At 40.6% G+C, this 21593-nt stretch overlaps 1 protein-coding gene across 1 annotated transcript; it reads left to right on the top strand.

The window, feature by feature from the left end:
* Nucleotides 1–19232: 19232 nt before the first annotated feature.
* Nucleotides 19233–20078, top strand: LOC118984647 (olfactory receptor 18-like). The gene has a single exon (XM_037042782.1). The coding sequence runs from the start codon at nucleotides 19248–19250 to the stop codon at nucleotides 20076–20078; it is 831 nt and encodes a 276-aa protein (XP_036898677.1). The 5' UTR covers nucleotides 19233–19247.
* Nucleotides 20079–21593: the final 1515 nt, after the last annotated feature.

Here is a 21593-nt window from a genome sequence, read left to right as displayed (position 1 = left end):
CTTATTCATTGTCATTTTTGTACCACAGTTCCTCTCTGTCTCTCTCTTTTCCTTCCTTTCTTTAAAGCAGTCCTTTTAGTATTTCTTGTAGAGCTGGTTTGGTGGAGGCATATTCTTTTAGACTTCTTTTGTCTTGGAAGCTCTTTATTTGGCCTTCTATCTTGATTGAGAGCCTTGCTGGGTAAAGTAGCCTTGGTTGTAGGCCTCTGTTTCTCATTACTTGGAATATTTCTTGTCGTTCTCTTCTTGCTTGGAATGTTTCCATTGAGAAGTCAGTAGCCAGCCTTATTGGGACCCCCTTGTATGTTACTTCCTTTTTCTCCCTTGCTGCCTTTAGGATATTCTCTTTGTCTTGGAGGTTTGCCATTTTAATGATGATGTGTCTTGAAGTGGGCTTCTTTGAGTTCCACCTGATTGGGACTCTCTGTGATTCCTGGATTCGTGTCACTTTTTCTCTCATCAAATTAGGAAAAATTTCCATCATTAGTCTTTCAAATAGGTTTTCTATCCCTTGTTTTTCTTCTTCTCCTTCTGGGATTCCTATTATTTGGATATTATTACGTTTCATATTATCTTGCATTTCTCTTAGTCCCTCTTCATTCTTTTTGAGCCTCTTTTCCCTTTCTTGCTCTTTCTGGGAGATTCTTTCTACTGTGTCCTCCAACTTGCTGATCCAATCTTCTGTGTCATCGATCCTGCTTTTGATTCCTTCTACTGTATTCTTCAGTTCAGAAATTGTATTCTTCATTTCCTCTTGGCGTTTGCTGATGGTTTCTATTTCCTTTCTCATGTTGATATAGTTTGTGGAGAGCTCATTTTAGCTCCCCTCTAGTTTCTGGGAGCTTCCCTCTAGTTTCTGGTAGCTCATTGTGAGCTCTTTGAATTTCCTGATAACTAGTGCTTTGAATTCATATCTAATATATGACTTGCCTCTCTTTCATCTGACATTATTTCTGAGACTTCCACCTTTTCTTTCATTTGGGCATTGTTTCTTTGTCTTCCCATTGCTTATGAGACTCTTCTTGTTAGTTTCAGCTTCTTAAATTGATCTGTTCTGACTCCCTAGGTTTATGGTGTGAAATTCTGTGGTAGAATACCTGTGAAATTCAATGTTGCAGTCTCCTGCAGGTATCTTGATGTTCTCTGCTTCCACCTACTCCTTTATTTGTGTGTGTGTGATCAGTTGGAGGGGGAGGCAAAATGGTTTATGACAGCAGGAGAGTACTTTATGATACTTACAGTTACAGCTGGTAGAGAAGAGATAGAAGATCTTTAGGCTCTGTATAGTGTTAACTGTAATCTTCAACCCAATTTGCCACTTTTAAGAAAGGATAGACCAACGATAAGTCTCTTGTTGGGGAGGGAAAGCTTTTGAGTTGTATCTGGAAAGCATCGAGGTTGTCGGTGGTCAGATTTTGAGGTAAGGTGAGAGGAAAGAATAGTAAATAGACATAGCATGTGTGCAAGTAGAGTTAATCACTACAGTAATAGAATTCAGGAACCTGTAAAGTGGGCTAAGACCCGAGAGATGTGTTGTGAAGTATTTACAGTGGTACAGAAAGCAACAAACAAACAAACAAACACAAAAAAGGGCAAGAGAAGTGAGGAAAAAGCAATAAGTTTGGGGTGAAAGGAAGAAGGACTAAAACAGGAAAAAAGTAAAGAGAGGAACAGAGTACTGAAAGATACAGCAACAATAAAATTTTAAAAAATATATGATTACTGACAAAAGTTTTTTAAAAAGTTAAAAAAAAAGCTTCTTCCTTGTTGGTTTCAAACTGTCCAATCTGGTCTTTCTGGTATTGGCAGGACCCCTTTGTGGGCTGGGTTGTAGGCCCAGGCACACTCTCCTGCACCCGCCAGGCTACCAGACTGGGGTGTGGGCGCCCGCCCACCCAACAGGCTGCCTGGGTCCCACGGGATCTGGTACTGGTCCTTCCCAGTCCTGTGGCTGGGTGAGAAGCAAGTCAAGCTGCCTTCACAGGAGAACAGCTCAGTCTACTTTCCAATACAAACTTCTCCAGAAAGTGTGCCTCTCAGTCCAGCCCAATCCCCAACCTGACTGGTTAGGACAATGCTCCTCTCAAATTTCCTGGGCTGGCAGGCTGGTGGGCTGGCGACCACAGAGATCGCGACTGAACATGGCTGCCTGTCCTTGCCACCCTCCCTGCCCACCTAGGCAGACAGGTCTCTGCAACCCAGCCCCACCTAGATGGTGAGGGGGGTAGCCAGCTCTTCCAAGGACCCCGCAGCTGGCCCAGTGCTCCATTGGGTGCCGGGCTCCCTATGAGTCCTCCGTGGCACTTGCCGCATGGAAGCCTCTACACCCCTAACTCAGCGGCAGGGGCTGCTCCAAGGTGTTTTGGGCTGGTAGAGGGCAACCGGCCCTGCCACTGCCGCTTTTGTCCTTACTCGCAGGTACTGGGCTCCCAATGAGTCCTCGGTCACAGACACCCTGACGCTGGCCATAGACAGAAGCCTCTGGGCCCTGGAAGCTGTGGCAGCAGCAGCTCCGAGGTCTTTACGCCAGCCAATGGCTGCTGGTCCCGCCGCTGCTGCTTTTGACTTTACTCTGGGGTGACTGGCTCCTGAGGGCAGCCGGCCCTGCCACTGCCACTTTTGTCTTTACTCACATGTGCTGGGGTCCTGATGAGTCCTCTGTGGCAGACGCCCCTGGCCCTGAGCGCAGGAGGAATCCTCTGGGCCCCGACTGCTGCTGCAGCCATGGCTCCAAGGTCTTTATGCGCCAGCCAATGGCTGCCCTCCCACCGCCACTACGCCGCCACTGCCCTTGACTTTACTCAGGGTTGCCGGGATCCTGATGAGTTCTCCATGGCAGACGCCCCTGTCGCTGGGCACAGACAGAAGGAAGCCTCTGAGCTCCAACCCCTGCGGCTGTCCTGGCTCCAAGGTCTTTACCCGCCGGCCAATGGCTGCTGCCGGCCTGGCTGCCTCTGTCCTTACTGAGTCCCTGAGACCCCAACGACCTGTGGCTGTCTGGTTCATCACTATCTCTGGTCTCTTATTTTCATAAATGCTGGGAAATTGTTGTTTGGGGAATTGATTGCACTGTTGTTCAGTAAATCTGCCAGGATTTTCTCCCAGGGGTACGAGAACTGGAGTTGCTCCATCCTACTCTGCCGCCATTTTCCTCTCTCTAATTTTTCCGTTTTAATGATGTGTCTTGAAGTGGGCCTCTTTGGGTTCCTCTTGATTGGAACTCTCTGTGATTCCTGGATATGCATGACTTTTCCTCTCATCAAATTAGGGTAGTTTTCCCGCATTACTTTTTCACATAGGTTTTCTATCCCTTGTTCTTCTTTTCCTTCTGTTATTCCTATTATTCGAATATTATTGTGTTTCATATTATCTTGCATTTCTCTTAATTCCTCTTCACTCTTACTGAGCCTCTTTTCCTTTTCTTACTCTTTTGGGGACTTTTTTTTCTACTTTGTCCTCCAACTCACTGATCCAGTCTTCTGCTTCATCGATCCTGCTTTTGATTCCTTCTACTGTGTTTTTGTGGTCAGAAATTGTATTCTTCATTTCCTCTTGGCTTTTGCTGATAGTTTCTATTTCTTTTTTCATGTTGATACAGTTTGCAGTGAGTTCATTGTAGCTCCACTCTAGTTTCTGGTAGCTCATTGTGAGCTCTTTGAACTTCCTGATAAGCAGTTCTTTGAATTCAATATCTGATAGCTGACTTGCCTGTGTTTCATCTAGCATTCTTTCTGAGTCTTCCTGCTTTTGTTTCACTTGGGGATTGTTTCTTTGTCTTCCCATTGTTTGTTAGACTCTTATTGTTAGCTTCAGCTTCTTAAATTGATTTGTTCTGGCTTCCTGGCTTTATGGTGTGAAGTTTTGTGGTATAATACCTGTGAGATTCAGTGTTGTAGTCTCCTTGACCTCCCCAGCTTTCTGGTCTTGGGCTGTCCTTTATGTTGGCTCTGAGTGTGTCTTTGGGTTTTCATTATTTTGGGGTCTTTCTCTTGTGGGTCCTTTTCACCAGCTGGTGAACTGATGGTCCCTCTGTACACTACCTGTTTTAATTTGTTGTGCTGTTGAGGGTGAGTTGCATTGGAGCTAGTTTTTCTGCGTGTACAGGGTTTTGATGATTCTCTTTTGCTCTTGTTCAGTTGTTTGTCCTCGTTAGTTTCTCCACTGCTTAGTTGTACTTCCAGATAAGTCTTGGATTGAGGTTTGTGTGGTTTCCACTTTCTCCTTCACCTCCTTTTGTTGTTATCTGTTGGTGGTTCATTTGTTGTAGGGTTTCCTCTTCCAGTGGGTATCCTGGTGTTCACTGCTTCCAACTACATTTTTTTGTGATCAGTTGGAGGGGTAGGCAAAATGGTTTATAACAGTAGGAGAGTATTCTGTGATATGTACAGCAGTAGCTGGTAGAGAAGAGATAGGAGATCCTTAAGCTATGTATAGTGATAACCATAATCTTCAACCCAACTAGCCACTTTGTAGAAAGGATGGAAAGATGATAAGGCTCTTGTTGGGGAGAAAAGGTTTGTGAGTTGGATCTAGAAAGCAGTTCGGTTGAGGGAGGTCAGATTCTGAGGTAAGGTGAGAATAAAGGATGGTAAATAGGTGTAGTGTGAGAGAGAATAGAGTTAACCACTATAGTATTATAATCCAGGAAACAATGAAGTGGGCTTCAATCTGTGGGGTGTATGTGTGTGGTATTTATAATAGTATGTAACAGCTATTATTTACAATAATATTAGAACAATAATTATATGACAGAATCTATGAGGTACCAAGATTAGGGAGTATTGGGCCTTCAATAGTGTGCTAATGGAGCAAGGGGAAGTAAAGGACAGTAAATTAGCAATACACTATGAATGAGGTGACAGGGGAAACCTGTCAATCAATACAATATATTCATCCAAGGCAAAGAAGACTATACAGAAAGAGGAGGAATACAGAGATACTATTAAAATAAAAGATGTAAGATTAATGAAAAAATACAAATATACAGTAACTTGTAGTTTTTCTGCTATATCAAAGTGAAATTTGTCTCTCTGTTTCTAATGTTGGGATGCTCCTTCTCTGAGTCCAACTCTGGTCCTTTCACAGTTCCAAGTTTTTTGTGTCATTTGTGGGGGCCAGGCGGGGGGGGGCGGAGAAAAAGAAGGCAGCAGAAGAGAAGAAAGAAGAAAAAGCAATAAGTTTATAAAGAAAGGAAGAAGGAATAAAACAAGAAAGAAGGAGAGAGAGGGTAAAAGTATTGAAAGATAAAACAATAATAAATTTAGAAAAATAAAAGATTAAAACAAACAAACAAACAAAAAAACCCTCTTGTTGGTTTCCAGCTGGCCAAACCGGGTTTTCTCGTCTCACTGGCTGCAGTAGTCTAAGGGGTGATTGGTGTGGCCTTTCTCCCCTATCGGTGTACTGGATCCCAAGATCCAGACTAGCGCCTCTCCCCAGTGCCTCACTGAGAGCAGTCTCTCTCTGGGAGTCACCGTCATGGCCTGGGGTATGGACATGTGCTGGGGACAGCCAGGGGAGCTGGAGTACCTGGGGTATGGACATGCGCTCCTAGCCAAGACAAAGCAAAACCAGGAAAGCCTGGCTGGGAGCGCATGTTCGTACCCCAGCCAGGCTTTCCTGGTTTTGCTTGCTTGGGCATGAACCTTTCCCAGTGCTATGGGGAATACAAGGGTAACTCTCAGTTCTCCCAAGCCGGTGATCACAGACTCCACAGGTGATCAAGGCCCTCTTGTTTGCTCCCTCATGCCTATTCCTCTCTCTGACACATTACACAAACAGATCTCTCCCAGCGTTTTTGAAACTGTGCCCAGCCAGGTAGGGAGGGAGCTGATTACCCAGCTCTCTCCCAAGCACCTTGCTGCCATCCCTTGGCTCCAAAGAGTCCTCAGCAGACCCAGCCCAGGCCCTGGCATGGCTCAGTGGAGGTGGCAGCCTCGGCCTGCTGCCTCTGCGCTGTTCCCTCAGACCTTATTGACCTGCAGCCCTCTTCTCACCATCTGGTCTTTCAGAGTCTGCTACAATTTCTGGACTCTCATTTTCCTATAGGCTGGGTCACTGTTGGCTATTAGCTGTGTTCCTCCACAGATAGGCCAGGTTTTTCTCCCAGGCATAACCATTTTTAAATATACAATTTTGTAGTGATTAAGTATATTCACAATATCATGAAACCATCACCAGTGTCTATTTCCACACCTTTTTCATCATTTCAAAGAGAAGCTCTATATTATTAAACACCAACTCCCCATTCTTCTCAATCCTTACACATTAAAACCTTTATTCTACTTCTACCTCAACGAATTTGCTTATTTTATGTACCTCATAAAAGTGAACTCATATAATACCTACCCTTTGGTGTCTGGCATATCTCACTTAGCAAAATGTTTTCAAGTTTCAACTACATTGCACATGATTCAGAATTTCATTCCTTTAAAAATTTGAATAATACTCCATTGCATATATATTTAATTTTGTTTATCCATTCATCTGTTCATGGACACTTGGATTGTTTTCATATTTTGGCTAATTCTGCTATGAACATTGGCCTGCAAGAATCTATGTGAATTTTTTCCTTTTAATTCTTTTGAGTACCTACCTAGACATTGATTGATGGATCCTGAGAAACTACATTTAAAAGCATGCTGAAGGATCAGGTGTTTGAGGAACACTGTCCTACACCCTTGAACAATAAATCCTGGAGAGACCCAATGAAGTCTATTCTGCACTTTAAGACAAAAGCTACGGTAAGAAAAACACTATATAATGATCAATGGAGCACTATAACAAGAGGATATAACTCTTGAAAACATTATGCACCTAACTTAGGAGCACTTAAATAAATAAAATAAATCTTGAGGGACATAAATAGAAAGATGGACACTAAAATAGTCATAGTAGGGGATTTTAACACCCATTGACATCAATGAACAGATTGTGCAGACAGAAAATCACAAGGAAACAGCAGCCATAAAGGACACACCAGATCAGATGGATTTAATGCATATGTTTAGAGCATTCTACCCCAATGAGCAAAATATGTCTTTCCAAATGTCTTTTCAAGGACATTTGGAAAGTTTTCCTGAACAGACCACATGTCAGGATACAACACAAGTCTGGTGAAATTTAAGACAACTGATATTACATCAATCATTTTCTCTAAACATAATGATATGAAACCAGAAAACAATCACTAGAAGACAAACTGAAAAACACAGAAAGACATGCAAGCTAAAGAACATGTTACTAAACAATGAATCGGTTAAGGGTAAGATAAAAAAACATTTTAAAAATACCTTGAAACAAATGAAAATGATAACACAACAACCCAAAGTCTATGGGGCATAGGGAAAGCACCACAATAGAGGAATTCATAGCATTACAGGTCTACCATGAGGAACTAGAAAAAACCTTAAATAAAAGAACTAGAAAAAGAACAACAAACAATGACCCAAGTGAGTAGAAGGAATAAATAATAAAGATTGGAGCAGAAATAAGTGAAAAAGAATCTATAAAAACAATGCCAAATGTCAGTGAAAGCAAGAGCTTATCCTGGAAAGGTAAAGAAGATTGAAAAGTCTGCAACCAGACTCATCAAGAAAAAAAGAGAGAGAAGACAAATAAATACTGTAAAATCAGGGATGAAAGAGGAGGACTGACAACTGACTCCAGCAAAATACAAGGGATAGAAGGAAATTTTATGAAAAACCATAGGCCAACAAATTAAACAATCTGGGCAAAATGGGTAAAGTATTAGAAATGCACTATTTTCCAAAATTGAATCAGGAAGTATCAGAAATTCTGAATAGACAGATTTACAACTAATGAACTTAAAGCAGTAATAATAAAAACAAAAACAAACAAACAAACTCCCAACAAACTCCCAACAAGTCCTGGAACTGATGTCTTCACAGGTGAATTTTACCCAACATTTAAAGAAGAACTAACACCGATCCTTCAAAAATTGAAGAGGAAACTTTGGGCCAAGATGGAGGTGTAGGTAGATACTATATGCCTCCTCACTCAAATATAAGAAGGACAACAAGAAGTTTAAAAATGCAAAACAACTACAACTGCCAGAAAATAGAACTGTATGGAGTCTGACAACCAAGGACTTAAAGAAGAAGCATTCATCCAGACCAGTAGGAGGGAGAGAGACAAGCAGCTAGGCAAAGAGGACTTGCAACAAAGCAGTGGCTAGAGGTTTGGGTGGGAAAGGCAGGGCTGGTAGACCTGGCAAGGCAGTGGCTAGCAGAGTGGGTTGTACCATATTCATGTGCAGATAAACTGGGAGAAAAAACTGGGGAGTGAGTCAGACAGCCCAATCCAGGGCCCCAGTGTGAGAAAATGAAGCCTCAAACCTCTGATTGAAAACACCTGTGGGGGTTGAGGTGCTGGTAGGAGAAACTCCAAGCCTCACAGGAGAGTTTGTTGTAGAAATCCACAGGGTCCTAGAATGTACACAAAACACCCACCCAGCAGTCAACACCAGAAGGGTCCAATTTACTTGTGGGTAATGGGGGAGGTGACTGAAAACTAGCAGAGAGTGGAGCAAGCAGCACTGTTCCCTCTCAGCCCCCTCTCCCACATACACCATCAGAAGGCAGCTATGTGGGTTGCCCTGCCCTAGTGAACACCTATGGCTCCACCTTTCACTACATAACAGGAGTGCCAAGAGAAAAAAAATGGCCCAAATGAAAGAACAGATCTTCAGGAAAAATACAACTAAGTGATGAAGAGATAGCCAACCTATCAGATGCACAGTTCAAAACATTGCTAATCAGGATGCTCACAGAACTGATTGGGCTTGGTCATAAAATGAGGGATAAAATGACGGCTTCCCAAAGTGAAATAAGAGAAAATCTAGAGGGAATCAACAGTTATGGGAAGGAAACCAGGACTGAAATCAATGGTTTGGACCAGAAGGAAGAAATAACCATTCAGCCAGAACAGAAAGAAGAAACAAGAATTCAAAAGAATGAGGAGAAGCTTAGGAACTTCCAGGACATCTTTAAACACTCCAACATCTGAATCATAGGGGTTCCAGAAGAAAAAGAGGAAGAGCAAGACACTGAAAACTTATTTGAAAAAAAATAATGAAGGAGAATTTCCTGAATCTGGCAAAGAAAATAGACTTTCAGGAAATCCAGGAAGGCCAGAGAGTCCCAGAGAAGTTGGACCCAAGGATGAACACACCAAGACACATTATAATTACATTAGCCAAGATTAAATATAAGGAGAGAATCTTAAAAGCAGCAAGAGAAAAGAAGACAGTTGCCTACAGAGAAGTTCCCATGAGACTGCTAGCTTATTTCTCAAAAGAAATTTTGCAGGCAAGAAGAGGCTGGAAAGAAGTATTCCAAGTCATGAAAGACAAGGACCTATATCCAAGATTGCTCTATCCTGCAAAGCTTTCATTTAGAATGGAAAGACAGATAAAGTGCTTCTCAGTTAAAGTCAAGTTCAAGGAGTTCACCATCACCATTTTATTATATGAAATGTTAAAGGGATTTATCTAAGAAAAAGAAGATAAAGATATGAACAGTAAAATCAAAACAAACTCACAGTTATTGACAACTGAACCTTAAAACAAAAGAAAAACAACTAAGCAAACAACGAGAACAGGAACACAATCACAGACATGGAGATCACCTGGAGGGTTATCAGTAGGGGACTGGGAGGGGGAGAGCAGGGGAAAATATGCAGAGCAAGTATCATGAAGGGTAGATAGAACATAGACAGGGGGAGGTTAAGAATTGTATAAGGAATAAAGAAGCCAAAGAATTTATATGTACCATCTATGAACTTGAACTAAGAGGTGGAATGTGGGTGGGACGTGGTGTGCAGGAAGGAGGAGAATAATGGGAGAAAAATGGGACAACTGTAATAGCACAATCAATATAATATATTTTTAAAAATTCAGGAGGAGGGAACACTTCTACATCCATTTTATGAGGCCAGCATTATCTTAATTATGAACCAGATGCTACAAAGAAATAAAATTATGGCTAATATCTGCAATGTACTTAGACAGTATAGTCCTTAACAAAATACTAGCTAACTGGATCTAGCAATACATTAAAAAGATCATATCCTACGATCAAGTGAGTTTTATTCCAGGGATGCAAGTTTGGTACAACATGCACAAACCAATAAATGTGATATATCACCTAAACAAATTAAAAGATAGAAATCTCATGATTATATCAATAGATTCTGAAAAAGCAACTGATTAAACCCAGCATCGATTTGTGGTAAAAACTCTCAGCAGAGTAGGAATACAGGAAACATACCTCAACATGATAAAGGCCAAGTATGACAAAATCACAGCCAACATCATACTCAATAGAAAAAACTAAAAGTGTTTCCGTTAAGATCAGGAAAAAGATAGGATGTCTGCTTTCAACACTTATTCAACATAGAATTGGAAGTCTTAGCCACAGCAATTAGACAAGAAGAGAAACTAAAAGTCATCTAATTGGAAAGGAAGAAGTACAACTGTCATTGTTTGCAGATGATATGATACTGCATACTAGAAAACCCTAAAAAGTCCACCAAAAGGACTACAAGATCTGATAAATGAATTCAGAAAAGTAGCAGGATACACAATAAGTATCCAGAAATAGTTGCATTTTTTATATATCAACAACACTCACAAAAAATAAACTGACTTTTGGCCAAGGTAGAGGCATGGGTGGAAACACTGTGCCTCCTCACACAACCAAGTTTAAAGACAACAAAGTTTTAGTAACAAAAACGCAACCAAAACACAGAATATTGAACTGTACGAAGTCCAACAACAACGAACCATTCAACCAGACTGGTAAGAGGGGCAGAGTCAGCGGCTTGTGGAGTGGAGTTGAGCAGGAAAGATTTGCTGGATGATCCAGGCATGCAGGCAGCAGTTGGTGGATCCCAGGCATGGGGTGGCAACAGGCGGACCCAGTGGGGGCACAAGGCAACTGGCTGGCCGCGGTCACACATTCACACGCAGATAAGCCAGGTGAAGGAGCGAGCAGTAAGACAGACCACACAGGCTAGGGCCCCAGCATAGGAATTAAAGCCTAAAAGCACCAATTGAAAAAACTTTCAAGTCGAGGTGCCGGGAGAAGCTCCCAGGCTCACAGAAAGTGTGTTGGAGAGACCCACAAGGTCCTGGAGGGTGCATAAGCCCACACACCCAGGAGCCAGCACCAAGGGGGCCAGGTTTGCTTTCAGGAAGCAGCAGAGGAGACTGAAATTCAAGAGAGAGCAGAACAAACGCCATTACCCCTCTCTGACCTCACCCCCAGATAAAGCATCATAACCCAGTGACTGGGTCGCCCAGCCCTGGTGAACACCCAAGCCTCCACCCCTCATACATAACACGCATGAACAGACCAAAAAGTTATGGCTCAAGAAGAACAGCTCAAAGTCCCAGAGCCAGTAGTTCTAAGCGACCAAGAGATAGACAACCTATCAGATGCACAGTTCAGGATGCTGCCAGAACTGGTCATCAGGATGCTCACAGAACTGGCTGATTTTAGTCATAAATTAGAGAAACAAATGAAGGCTAAACTAATTGAAATGAAGGGAAATACACAGGAAACCAATAGTGATGAAAAGGAATCTGGGACTCGAATCAAAGAAGTGGACCAGAAGGAAGAACAAATCGACGAAACAGAAAAGAATGAAGAAACAAGAATTCAAAAAAATGAGGAGAGGCTTAGGAACCTCCAGGACATCTTTAAATGTTCCAACATCTGGATTATAGGGGTACCAGAAGGGGAAGAGGAACAGCAACAAGTGGAAAACTTATTTGAACAAATAATAAAGGAGAACTTCCCCAATCTGGCAAAGGAAATACACTTCCAGGAAGTCCAGGAAGCTCAGAGAGACCCAAAGAGGTTGGACCCAAGAAGGAACACACCAAGGCACATCATAATTACATTAGCCAAGATGAAAATGAAGCAGAGAATCCTAGAAGCAGCAAGGGACAAGGGGACAGTCATCTACAAAGGAGTTCTTATCAGACTGTCAGCTGTTTTCTCAGAAGAGACCTTACAGGCAAGAAGGGGCTGGAAAGAAGTATTCCAAGTCATGAAATCCAAAGACCTACATCCAAGACTGCTCTATCCAGCAAAGCTTTCATTTAGAATGGAAGGACAGATAAAGTGCTTCTCAGATAAGATCAAATTCGAGGAGTTCATTATCACCCAGCCCTTATTATATGAAGTGTTAAAGGGACTTATCTAAGAAAAAGAAGATAAAAATATGAATAGTGAAAGGACAGCAAACTCAGAGTTATTAACAAACCACACATAAAACAAAAGCAAACCAAGAGGATAGCTAGATCAGTAGTGGAACCATAGAAATGAAGAACACATGAAGGGTTAGCTACAGGGGAATGGGAGGAGAAGGGGGGAGAAGGTACAGAGAATAAGTAGCATAGATGGTAGGTAGAAAATATACAAGGGGAGGGCAAGAATAGTATAAGAAATATAGAATCTAAAAGATTTGTGACACCTGGCCATAAACCAAAGGGGGAGTGAATGGTGGGGGAAGGGGTGGGCAGGATGGAGGGGAATGAAGGGGGCAGAAACAGGACAACTGTAATAGCATAATCAATAAAATATATTAAAAAGCAAAAAGGGGGAAGAATAAACTGAGACTACAATTTTATTTACAACTTCATCAAAAATAAAATACGTAGGAATAAATTTAACCAAGGATGTAAAAGACCTGTACTGGGAAAGATATAAGAATCTGAAGAAATGAAGAAAACTACTACATGATCTTACTTACCTATGGATCTAATGAACACAGTATAGAACAACGTAGGAACAGAAGCTCAGGTACATAAAATAGACTGACAGCTGCCGGAAAGGTGGGTGGGGTATGGATGAAAGACAGTGAAGGGATTAACCAAAGAACGTTTATTTACAACCCATGGACGTGGATGACAATATCGGGATTTGGCCAGGGATGGGGAGCAGGTGGGGTGGGAGGAGGACAGGGTGGAACTGGGTGGGGCTGGAGGAAGGCAGAAAAAATAGGATCAACTCTAACAGAATAAACAATTAAAAAATAAAAGGGAATTCTCCCTCCCCCCAAAAAAATCTGAAGAAAGGGATTAAAGAAGACCCAAATAAATGGAAGCACACATTGTATTCATGGCTAGGAAGCATTATTAAAATGTCAATACTACCCAAAGAAATCTATAGATTCAATGAAATTCTAATAAAAATACTAATGGTAGATTTCACAGAATTAGAACAAATAATTCTAAAATTTATATGAAAGTAGAAAAGACCCAGGGTAGCCACAGCAATTTCAAAAAAAAAAGAGGAAGAAATTTGGAGTAATCTTGCTATTTGATATCAAACTATACAACAAGATGAAAGTAATCAAAACAACATGGTACTGACATATAGATCAATGGAACAGAACAGAGAGCCTAGAAGTAATCCCTTACCTTTATGGTCAATTAATATTTGATAAAGGAAGCAAAAAAATACAATGGTGTAAAGATAGTCTACTGAATACATGGTGTTGGAGAAATTGGAGAGATACATGAAAAAATAAGAAACTTGTTCACCTTCTTTCACCATACACAGGAATAAACTCAAAAGGAAATTTAAAAAAAGGAATCACATCCAACTAAAAGTTTTGGCACAGCAAATTAAACCAACTCCAAAAAAAAGGACAACCAACTGAATGGGAGAACACTTTTGCCAGTTACAAAGGGTTAATATCCCACATTTATAAACTTCTACAGTTCAAACCAAACAAACAAACAAAAAAACAATTCAATTAAAAAGTGGGCAAAGAACCTGAAGAGATACTTGTCCAAAAAGGACATACAGATGGCCAATAGACATAATGAAAGATGCTAAACATCACTAATAATCAGAGAAATGAAAATTAAAACCACAATGACATATCAACTAACTCCTGTCAGAATGGCTATCATCAATAAATCAACAAGCAGCAAGTGTTCGTGAGGACGTGGAGAAAAGGGAACCTTCTTCCGCTGTTGGGAAGGCAGACTGAAGTGCCACTATGGAAATAGTATGGAACTTCCTCAAAAAATTGAAAATGGAACTGCCTCATGACCCAAAGATTCCACTTCTGAAAATATATCCAAAGAACCCTGAAACACTCTTGTGAAAGAATATATGCACCACAATGTTCATTGCAGTGTTATTGACAGTATCCAAGACCTGGAAGCAGCCCAGATACCGATCATTAGATGAGTGAATAAAAAGGTGGTGTTTTGACACAATGAAACAACGCTCAGCTGTAATTAAAAGGGAAATCTGACTTCTTGTAACAGCATAGATGTACATGGAGAATTTATTAAAGCTTTTTCTTTCTTTTTTATATTTTTATGTTTATTATTATCATCATCATCATCATCATTACTATTATTATTGTTATGATACCTGGACAGCCTTATGGTAAGTGAAATAGGCCCAAGAAAAACAAGTACCATATGGTTTCACTCACGTGTGAAATTTAATGAGCAAAATAAACTAACAAAAAAACCTAAAAACAGACTCATAGACACTGAGAATGAATGGACAGCTGTCAGAAGAGAAAGGGTGTAGGGGGGCTGGGTTAAAATGGTGGAGGAATTAAGCAAGGAAAAAATCCATCTAGACACAGAGAACAGTGTGGTGGTTACCAGAGGAGAAGGAGTGGAGGAGGTAAATAGGGCATAGATGGTGATGGAAGGAAACTTGATGCCTGGTGGTGAACATGCAATACAATAGACAGATGATGTATTGTGGAATTGTACACCTGAGAGCTACTAACTTTATTAATCGATGTCACCCCAATAAATTAGATTTTAAAAAGATGACATGATCGCAGCCCTACATCTATAACACAGACATCTGTGAAACACTCTGTTGGATTTATGAAAGTTGCCATTTTGCATATCAAAATAGGTAGTTGTCTAATGTAATAAGACGTGTAATTTCTATGAAAAAATAGGCCTTTCAAAATAGCAACAACAACAACAACACATCTCTTAAGTATAAAATGCAAAATCCCAAAGCAGGCTACAGAAGAAAAAGAGAAAGTTTCTCCTTAGAGACATAAATCTTCAGTGAGAAAATAGAAATTATATCATATTTTTGGTAGAGACAACATAATTATCTTCACATAGAGAGATCAATCCAATGAATGAGCAGACATACAAATAAGACATTGCTTTTTTTAATTGAAAAAAACTTGTCTGAATTTATAAAATTCCTGCAATTTGGAACTTGGAAGTGAGGAGTATAGGTGAGCTTTCTCCTGAGAAGATGAAGGCACAAATCCTTGGAAGTACCTTCCCCTTCTGTGAATAATAGCAAGTCCTCAGAGACTGGGATAACACAGACCAATTTGGCTAATTATGAGCTCTGAGCATTGAGCTCCCAAGTTCATGCAAGAATGGATCATCAGGTTCACCGCCAGCCCTTGAAGTTCCCCATCTCAGTCCAGTGGGACTGAGTCTTCTCATCTCATGTCACTGCATCAGGAGGCCCATGACAAAGTCAGCCATACTGTCAGCCCTGGGGATGGAGCCTGAACCTTCAGTGCCCATGCAGGGCAGCAGCAGTGGATTCTCATTGCCTGATCCTACTGCAGCAGAGACAGAACAGCCTAGTGAGTACTGTGGAAATGAAGGATGGACCAGGGACAGTAAGGGGCATTTTCTCTCTCATGGTTAGGATAAATGGAGTTGGGGGAAACAGATGGGAGGGCACCAACATGGAAAGTTTCAGATATTTTGATCCCTGTATAGGCAGATTCTGAATACGTGGAGGGAAACAATGGTTCAATTCATTTCTGATCCCTCAGGACCTACACTCTGCTTGGCAGAGAACAACAATCTCTGTTAAATATTGAACAGACTCTGCCTTGGATCTCAGAAATAGAGAGTAGGCAATATTGCTGCCACACAGCAGGTGCTGTCCTTCCTGTTGAGAAGACATTCACAGACATTCTTCCAGCAATGTCTCAGAGGACCAGAAGGGAGATACAACCATACCTGCATGTATCAATGGCACTAATTTTCTAAGAAACCTATCACTTTTCATTTAATAGAATCTACAAAACTTAAAAAAGCTGTGCTGATTTTCATAAATAGGACAAAAATTTTAAAAGAGAGGAAATTATAAAGGGAAGTAAATCTTACTGTGTGGACTAAGACACATGTTAGGATTTCCACTTTGTGAATGAATTACCTGGGACCTGATGGGCTTCCTCCACTCACTGCTATCTGATGTAATAATATGTCATTACACCTTTCTCATGATTGTTTTCATCAACAAATCTGCTATTTCAACCTAATTTCAAAAGCATGACTGAACATTTCTTGAGGGCAAACCTCTGTTACATGTCACATGTTTCCCAGAGATGGGTGCTATTCTCCCATTTCTATGTAAGAGATACCCACCCAGAGGGGTGGAGAGATCACACACACTTCACATTGAGTGAAGTCCTCTCACAACTGGGGGACTCAGTCCATGATTCCCACACCAGGGCTCTGTCCCCTCCACTGCAGTGCAATGATTGTTTCTTTCCAAACCTGCTTTATCCTCATATGTGCAAACCGGGGCTCAATCAATAACTCCTTCTCTTGGGATTGGGTGAGTTCACCCGTGAATCAGCAAAATGGACCCTGAGGTTTGCAGGGGCCTTTCCTGAATGAATGTGTGGATCCTGGGGGTTTGTATGGATAGCAATACATGTGTGAGCATGTTTTGTAAAACTGAGATATGGAGATATCATTCCCCATACAAGATGGGAACGTTCATGTGGCTGTACCATGGAAAGACTACTGCTAGTCAGATGTCAGAAAACTTGTTTATTTCATCCACTTGCAATCATTTTTTGTCTCATTTTTCTATTGGGAAAATAAATATAGGTAATTAATAGTAAAATTGCACATATATAATTTCTTTTTACAACTCAAATCTTTTATGCCTATGTCTTTAAGAAATTCTCACTTGTGTGATGTGGAGAGGGGCATAAGAATTTTCTTACCACTGTCACAGAAAAAAATTGAGGAACAAAATGAAGTTTAGCCCACAGGCAATAGTAGGCATCATTTAAAGTGCTGCAATAGATGTATGCATATCACAGAGAGGCTTAAAAAGCAATGCTGTGTTCAATGAGACTCAGAGAGCAGTATGTGTAGTATGTGGGTATATAGGTAAGTATTTAGGAAAATCACTATGAATGCATAACTCACTACTAATATTAAAAAATATTGTAAAGAAAATGCATCCACTAGATTCATGACAGTGTTTGCATTCAGACAACTGAAGTGTTGGGGAAGTTCATGAAGGAATAGGAAAAAACCCTCAAGTTTTATCAGTAATAAATACAAACTCTACAGCATGTATTATCACTTATTTTTAGTTCAATATGAAAAGTGGGTAAAATTGATTTGGAAAAGAATTAATAACTTTAATACAATGTTTATTCATTTTCTGAGAATGGTTCTTTGCTCTGGCTTTATGATGGTATTCCAAAAGACTTGTGTGTAGAAATTCTGACTTAATTGGTTTCAGGTTATGACCAGCCCATTGCTAAAGTTTTTATTGTGTTTTTATTTTATTGTATTTGTTTCATTACCATTTAACTCCCGTAAACCCTCTCCTACCCACACCCACTCAACCGTACCACAATCAACACACTGTTGTCTTTGTCCATAAGTTCCAGGAGTTGAATTGAGGAGAAACACAATTCCTCTTAAAGAACTTACTTGAAAAGCATTTCAGCTGGCATAAGGAGACAAAGTTAGAGTTTAAGGCCTGGCTTTGTTTCTCCGTTTGGTCCCACTGCTTGTTAGAGGGTTGGATTTGATGAGAAACCAACTTACACCAATGTCTGTGGTTAGAGACAAGTTTAAAAATTATTTTTTAAAATATATTTTATTGATTATACCATTACAGTTGTTCTATTCCCCCCTTCATTCCCCTCCACCCGCACCCTCCGTCCCCCAGCATTCTCCCCCCTTTAGTTTATAACCACCTGTCTCAAGTTCTTTGGATTCTATATTTCCCCCACTATTCTCGCCCTCCCCCCTATCTATTTTCTACCTACCATCTATGCTATTTTCTATGCCTTCTCCCCCCTTCTCCCTCTCCCACCCCCCTGTTTCTAACCCTCTATGTTAGAGGGTTTCTAACCCTTCATTTCTATGGTTCCACTCCTGATCTAGCTGTCCTCTTGGTTTGCTTTTGTTTGAACCGTCACAATGAACATAAAACAGTAAAGTGGAAACTCAAGTGCAAATGTTTCTCTGAGATTCGTGTCACTCACAGAAAATATGCTTTCACTAAGGAAAAAATGAGTATAGACTACAGAGTATTCATGAAAGTGAATTATTATTTAATCATTGGTGCACTGAAAACTAACACCGTCTTTAGGATCAGAAGTACTGCATGGTTTTGTGCATTTAAAAAAGACATATTTTGCAAAACGTGAAGTCCACTAAGAACAAAAATATACATATTTGAGTTACAGTTGAAGGACTGACTTTGATTAGAGAACCCACATTTGAGTGAACATTTATCTCCATGGAAGATGGATATCATAAATCCAAGTAAAGATGAAAACCCTTGAATATAATTGCAATACAAAAATCTATCTGCTTATGAACATTTTAAGTTGGAATGCAGTTAATGTGGTTTTAGCTCTTCAAGAGTATATTCTAAATTAAGAAAATTTCTGGTACTGCATCTGAGTGAGATAAAATACATTCAACTGCTTCTTAGTGTCTTTCAATTAAGATGATATTTTCTTAGAAAACAATATTTCCCATTCCATAGTTTTATTTTCACAGTAAAAGGCTGATATTTTCCTATGTTGATAGAATTTTTTAATGTCAAATGTCCTTTCTTTTCTAATATTCTTTGAGCCACGGTCTCTAAAGTGGGTGTTTATAGAAACAGGGGAATAGCCCAGACATCCATAAGGAAAGAGTTCTAAAAGAGTTCACAACTGAGAAATGTTGCCGAATATTAAGAGGTGGTGGAGGGTGGTGTATGGTCCTCAAGCTCAAGTGTGATTCCTTTATTTGTGAATTGCTTGAATGCAAAAAATGGATGTGTCTACACTTGTTTTAATTATTCAATACTCTCTTCTTTTTTAAACTGTGTCCTATCTGCATAGTACCACAGAATCAAACAGGTAACTCCGAATTCTTCCTCCTGGGGCTGTCAGATGATCCAGAGCTTCATCCTCTTCTGTTTGGGCTGTTCCTGGCCATGTACTTGGTGACCGTGCTGGGGAACCTGCTCATCATCCTGGCTGTCAGTTCTGACTCCCGTCTCCACACACCTATGTACTTCTTCCTTTCCAATTTGTCCCTGACTGACATCAGTTTCAGCAGCAATACAGTCCCCAAGATGCTGGCGAACCTCCAGACATACAGCAAGTCCATTACCTATGCAGGCTGCCTAATTCAGGTCACATTTCTTTCTTTATTTGGAAGTTTAGAGAGTCTACTTCTGGCTGTGATGGCCTATGACCGGTTGGTGGCCATTTGTCAGCCTCTACGCTACCTGGTCATCATGAACCCCCGCTTCTGTGGCTTGTGTGTCCTACTGTCATTTTTTATCAGCCTTTTGGACTCCCAGCTGCATTACTTTGTAGTGTCACAACTTACATTCTGTGCACATGTGGAAATTCCTCATTTTTTTTGTGACCCTTCTCAACTCCTCAACCTTGCCTGTTCTGACACCTCCAACAATAACATACTTATATATTTTTCTGGTGTTCTCATGGGTGGTGTTCCACTCTCTGGGATCCTTTTTTCTTACACTCGAATTGTTTCCTCCATTCTGAGAGTCCCATCATCAAAGGGAAAGTATAAGGCCTTCTCCACCTGTGGCTCTCACTTGTCAGTTGTTTGCTTATTTTATGGAACAGGTCTTGGGGTGTACTTCAGTTCCACTGTGTCATCCTCCCTGAGGAAGGGTGCAGTGGCCTCAGTGATGTATATTGTTGTCACCCCCATGCTGAACCCCTTCATCTATAGCCTGAGGAATAGAGACATCAAGAGTGCTCTGGGGAGGGTGATCAGAAGAATAGCTTAGTTTTATCTCTATGGATCTTTTTTGCCTCATAGATTGGAAATAGTAGCAAAGTCAAACATGTGTAACAAGAAACTCTGAATTCCCAGTCTAATGATGTATTTGTACCCATATGGATCTGCTCTTTGTTTACAGTTTTTCCTCTTCCCACAGATGTAATGGATTCAGAGGTGGTTCAGACTCTACTTCAGGGAGAGTCCCTCCAGGATAATGCACAGCCTATTATCTTGGTTTTCTGTGCATTACCCAGGACTCTTGGTCCTGAGTGTCATGAATGTATCATTACAAAATATCATAGCTCTTTCCTGTTTGGTATTTATTCTTTCTATAGTTTCCCCATGATTCTTCATTTTTTCATATTTTTGCTCCTTCATGATCATGGTCAGATGCTTGAGAAAATACAGTATTTAATTTCTTTTCCAATCCAAGGTATTTTGAAATTGAGATGGGATTTCATTAATACTGAATTTGAGCAAATAATTATAAACTAGGACATTCGTAGAAAACTGAGATGTATGGTTTTCAATATACTGATAATTTTTTTCCATTCCATCTAACGTCTCCTAATAAATTTCACAGCCAGACACAAATGAACAAATACTGTATAATTTCACTTATGTGAGGCACCTAAAGTAGTGAAATTCATAACACATAAAATAGAATATTGGTTGTCCGGGGATGTGAGAAGAGAGGACAGGGAGTTAGCATTTAATTGGGAAATAATGAGTTTCATGTTTGCAAGATGAAAAGGCTTGTGGAGATGGATGGTGATGATGGTAGTACAGCAATGGGAATTTGCTTAATGATAGTAAATGGCACTCTGAAAATGGTTACAATGGCAAATTTTCCATTAGATTATTTTACTACATAAAAAAATGATGTCATACTAGAGATGAGGGACATGTTGCTCCAAATGCCAAATTTACCACTCAGCTCTCAGCATCATCTCTCACAGGGACCTGCCTCAGCTACAGAAAGGCAACATAACCAAGGTCATGGCTCCTTCTGCAGCTGCCCACATATGATAATATTTGGCCCCTAGGCACCAATTCCAGCCAACTAGAAAGATTCATCCTAGACCCAGAGCTCCCTGGTGATTTTAGGAGGTCTTTGATGGGCTTCAAATTGCCTTGATTTTTGCACTGCCCCTGGTTGCTACAAAGTGTTCACCAAACTGCACAGTGAGGGAACAGTCTCTGCAGGACTGTCTTCACTTCGGACACCAGCCACACATTCAGGAGTCCTTAGGCACCCTCACTTCAGATCAGCTGTCCACAATTAAGAGACCCTCTTACTTTCAATGATTTGCTAGAATGACTCAAAGCAAGGGGATTCCCTCAGGTTCAATAATTCACCAGAATGAGCCACAGAACTTAAGATAGTGGTACACTTATGATTAGACTTCTCATATAGTGAAAGAACACAAAACAGGACTAGTTAAAAGAAGATACACTTGGGGAGATAACTGAAAGGTCCCATAGGTAAACATTGTTGTTGTCCTCCCTCCATGGAATTCAA

Source organism: Sturnira hondurensis, unplaced genomic scaffold (assembly GCF_014824575.4).
Source record: "Sturnira hondurensis isolate 20B ecotype Veracruz unplaced genomic scaffold, ASM1482457v3 Scaffold0003693, whole genome shotgun sequence".
Classification (NCBI taxonomy): Eukaryota; Metazoa; Chordata; class Mammalia; order Chiroptera; family Phyllostomidae; genus Sturnira; species Sturnira hondurensis.
The sequence above is the reverse complement of the archived record's forward strand: the minus strand, read 5'-3'. Positions and strand labels throughout refer to the sequence as shown.

Bases quoted from the DNA above. Each gene is read 5' to 3' on its own strand.
- LOC118984647 (XM_037042782.1), top strand. From the start codon at position 19,248: ATGTACTTGGTGACCGTGCTGGGGAACCTGCTCATCATCCTGGCTGTC.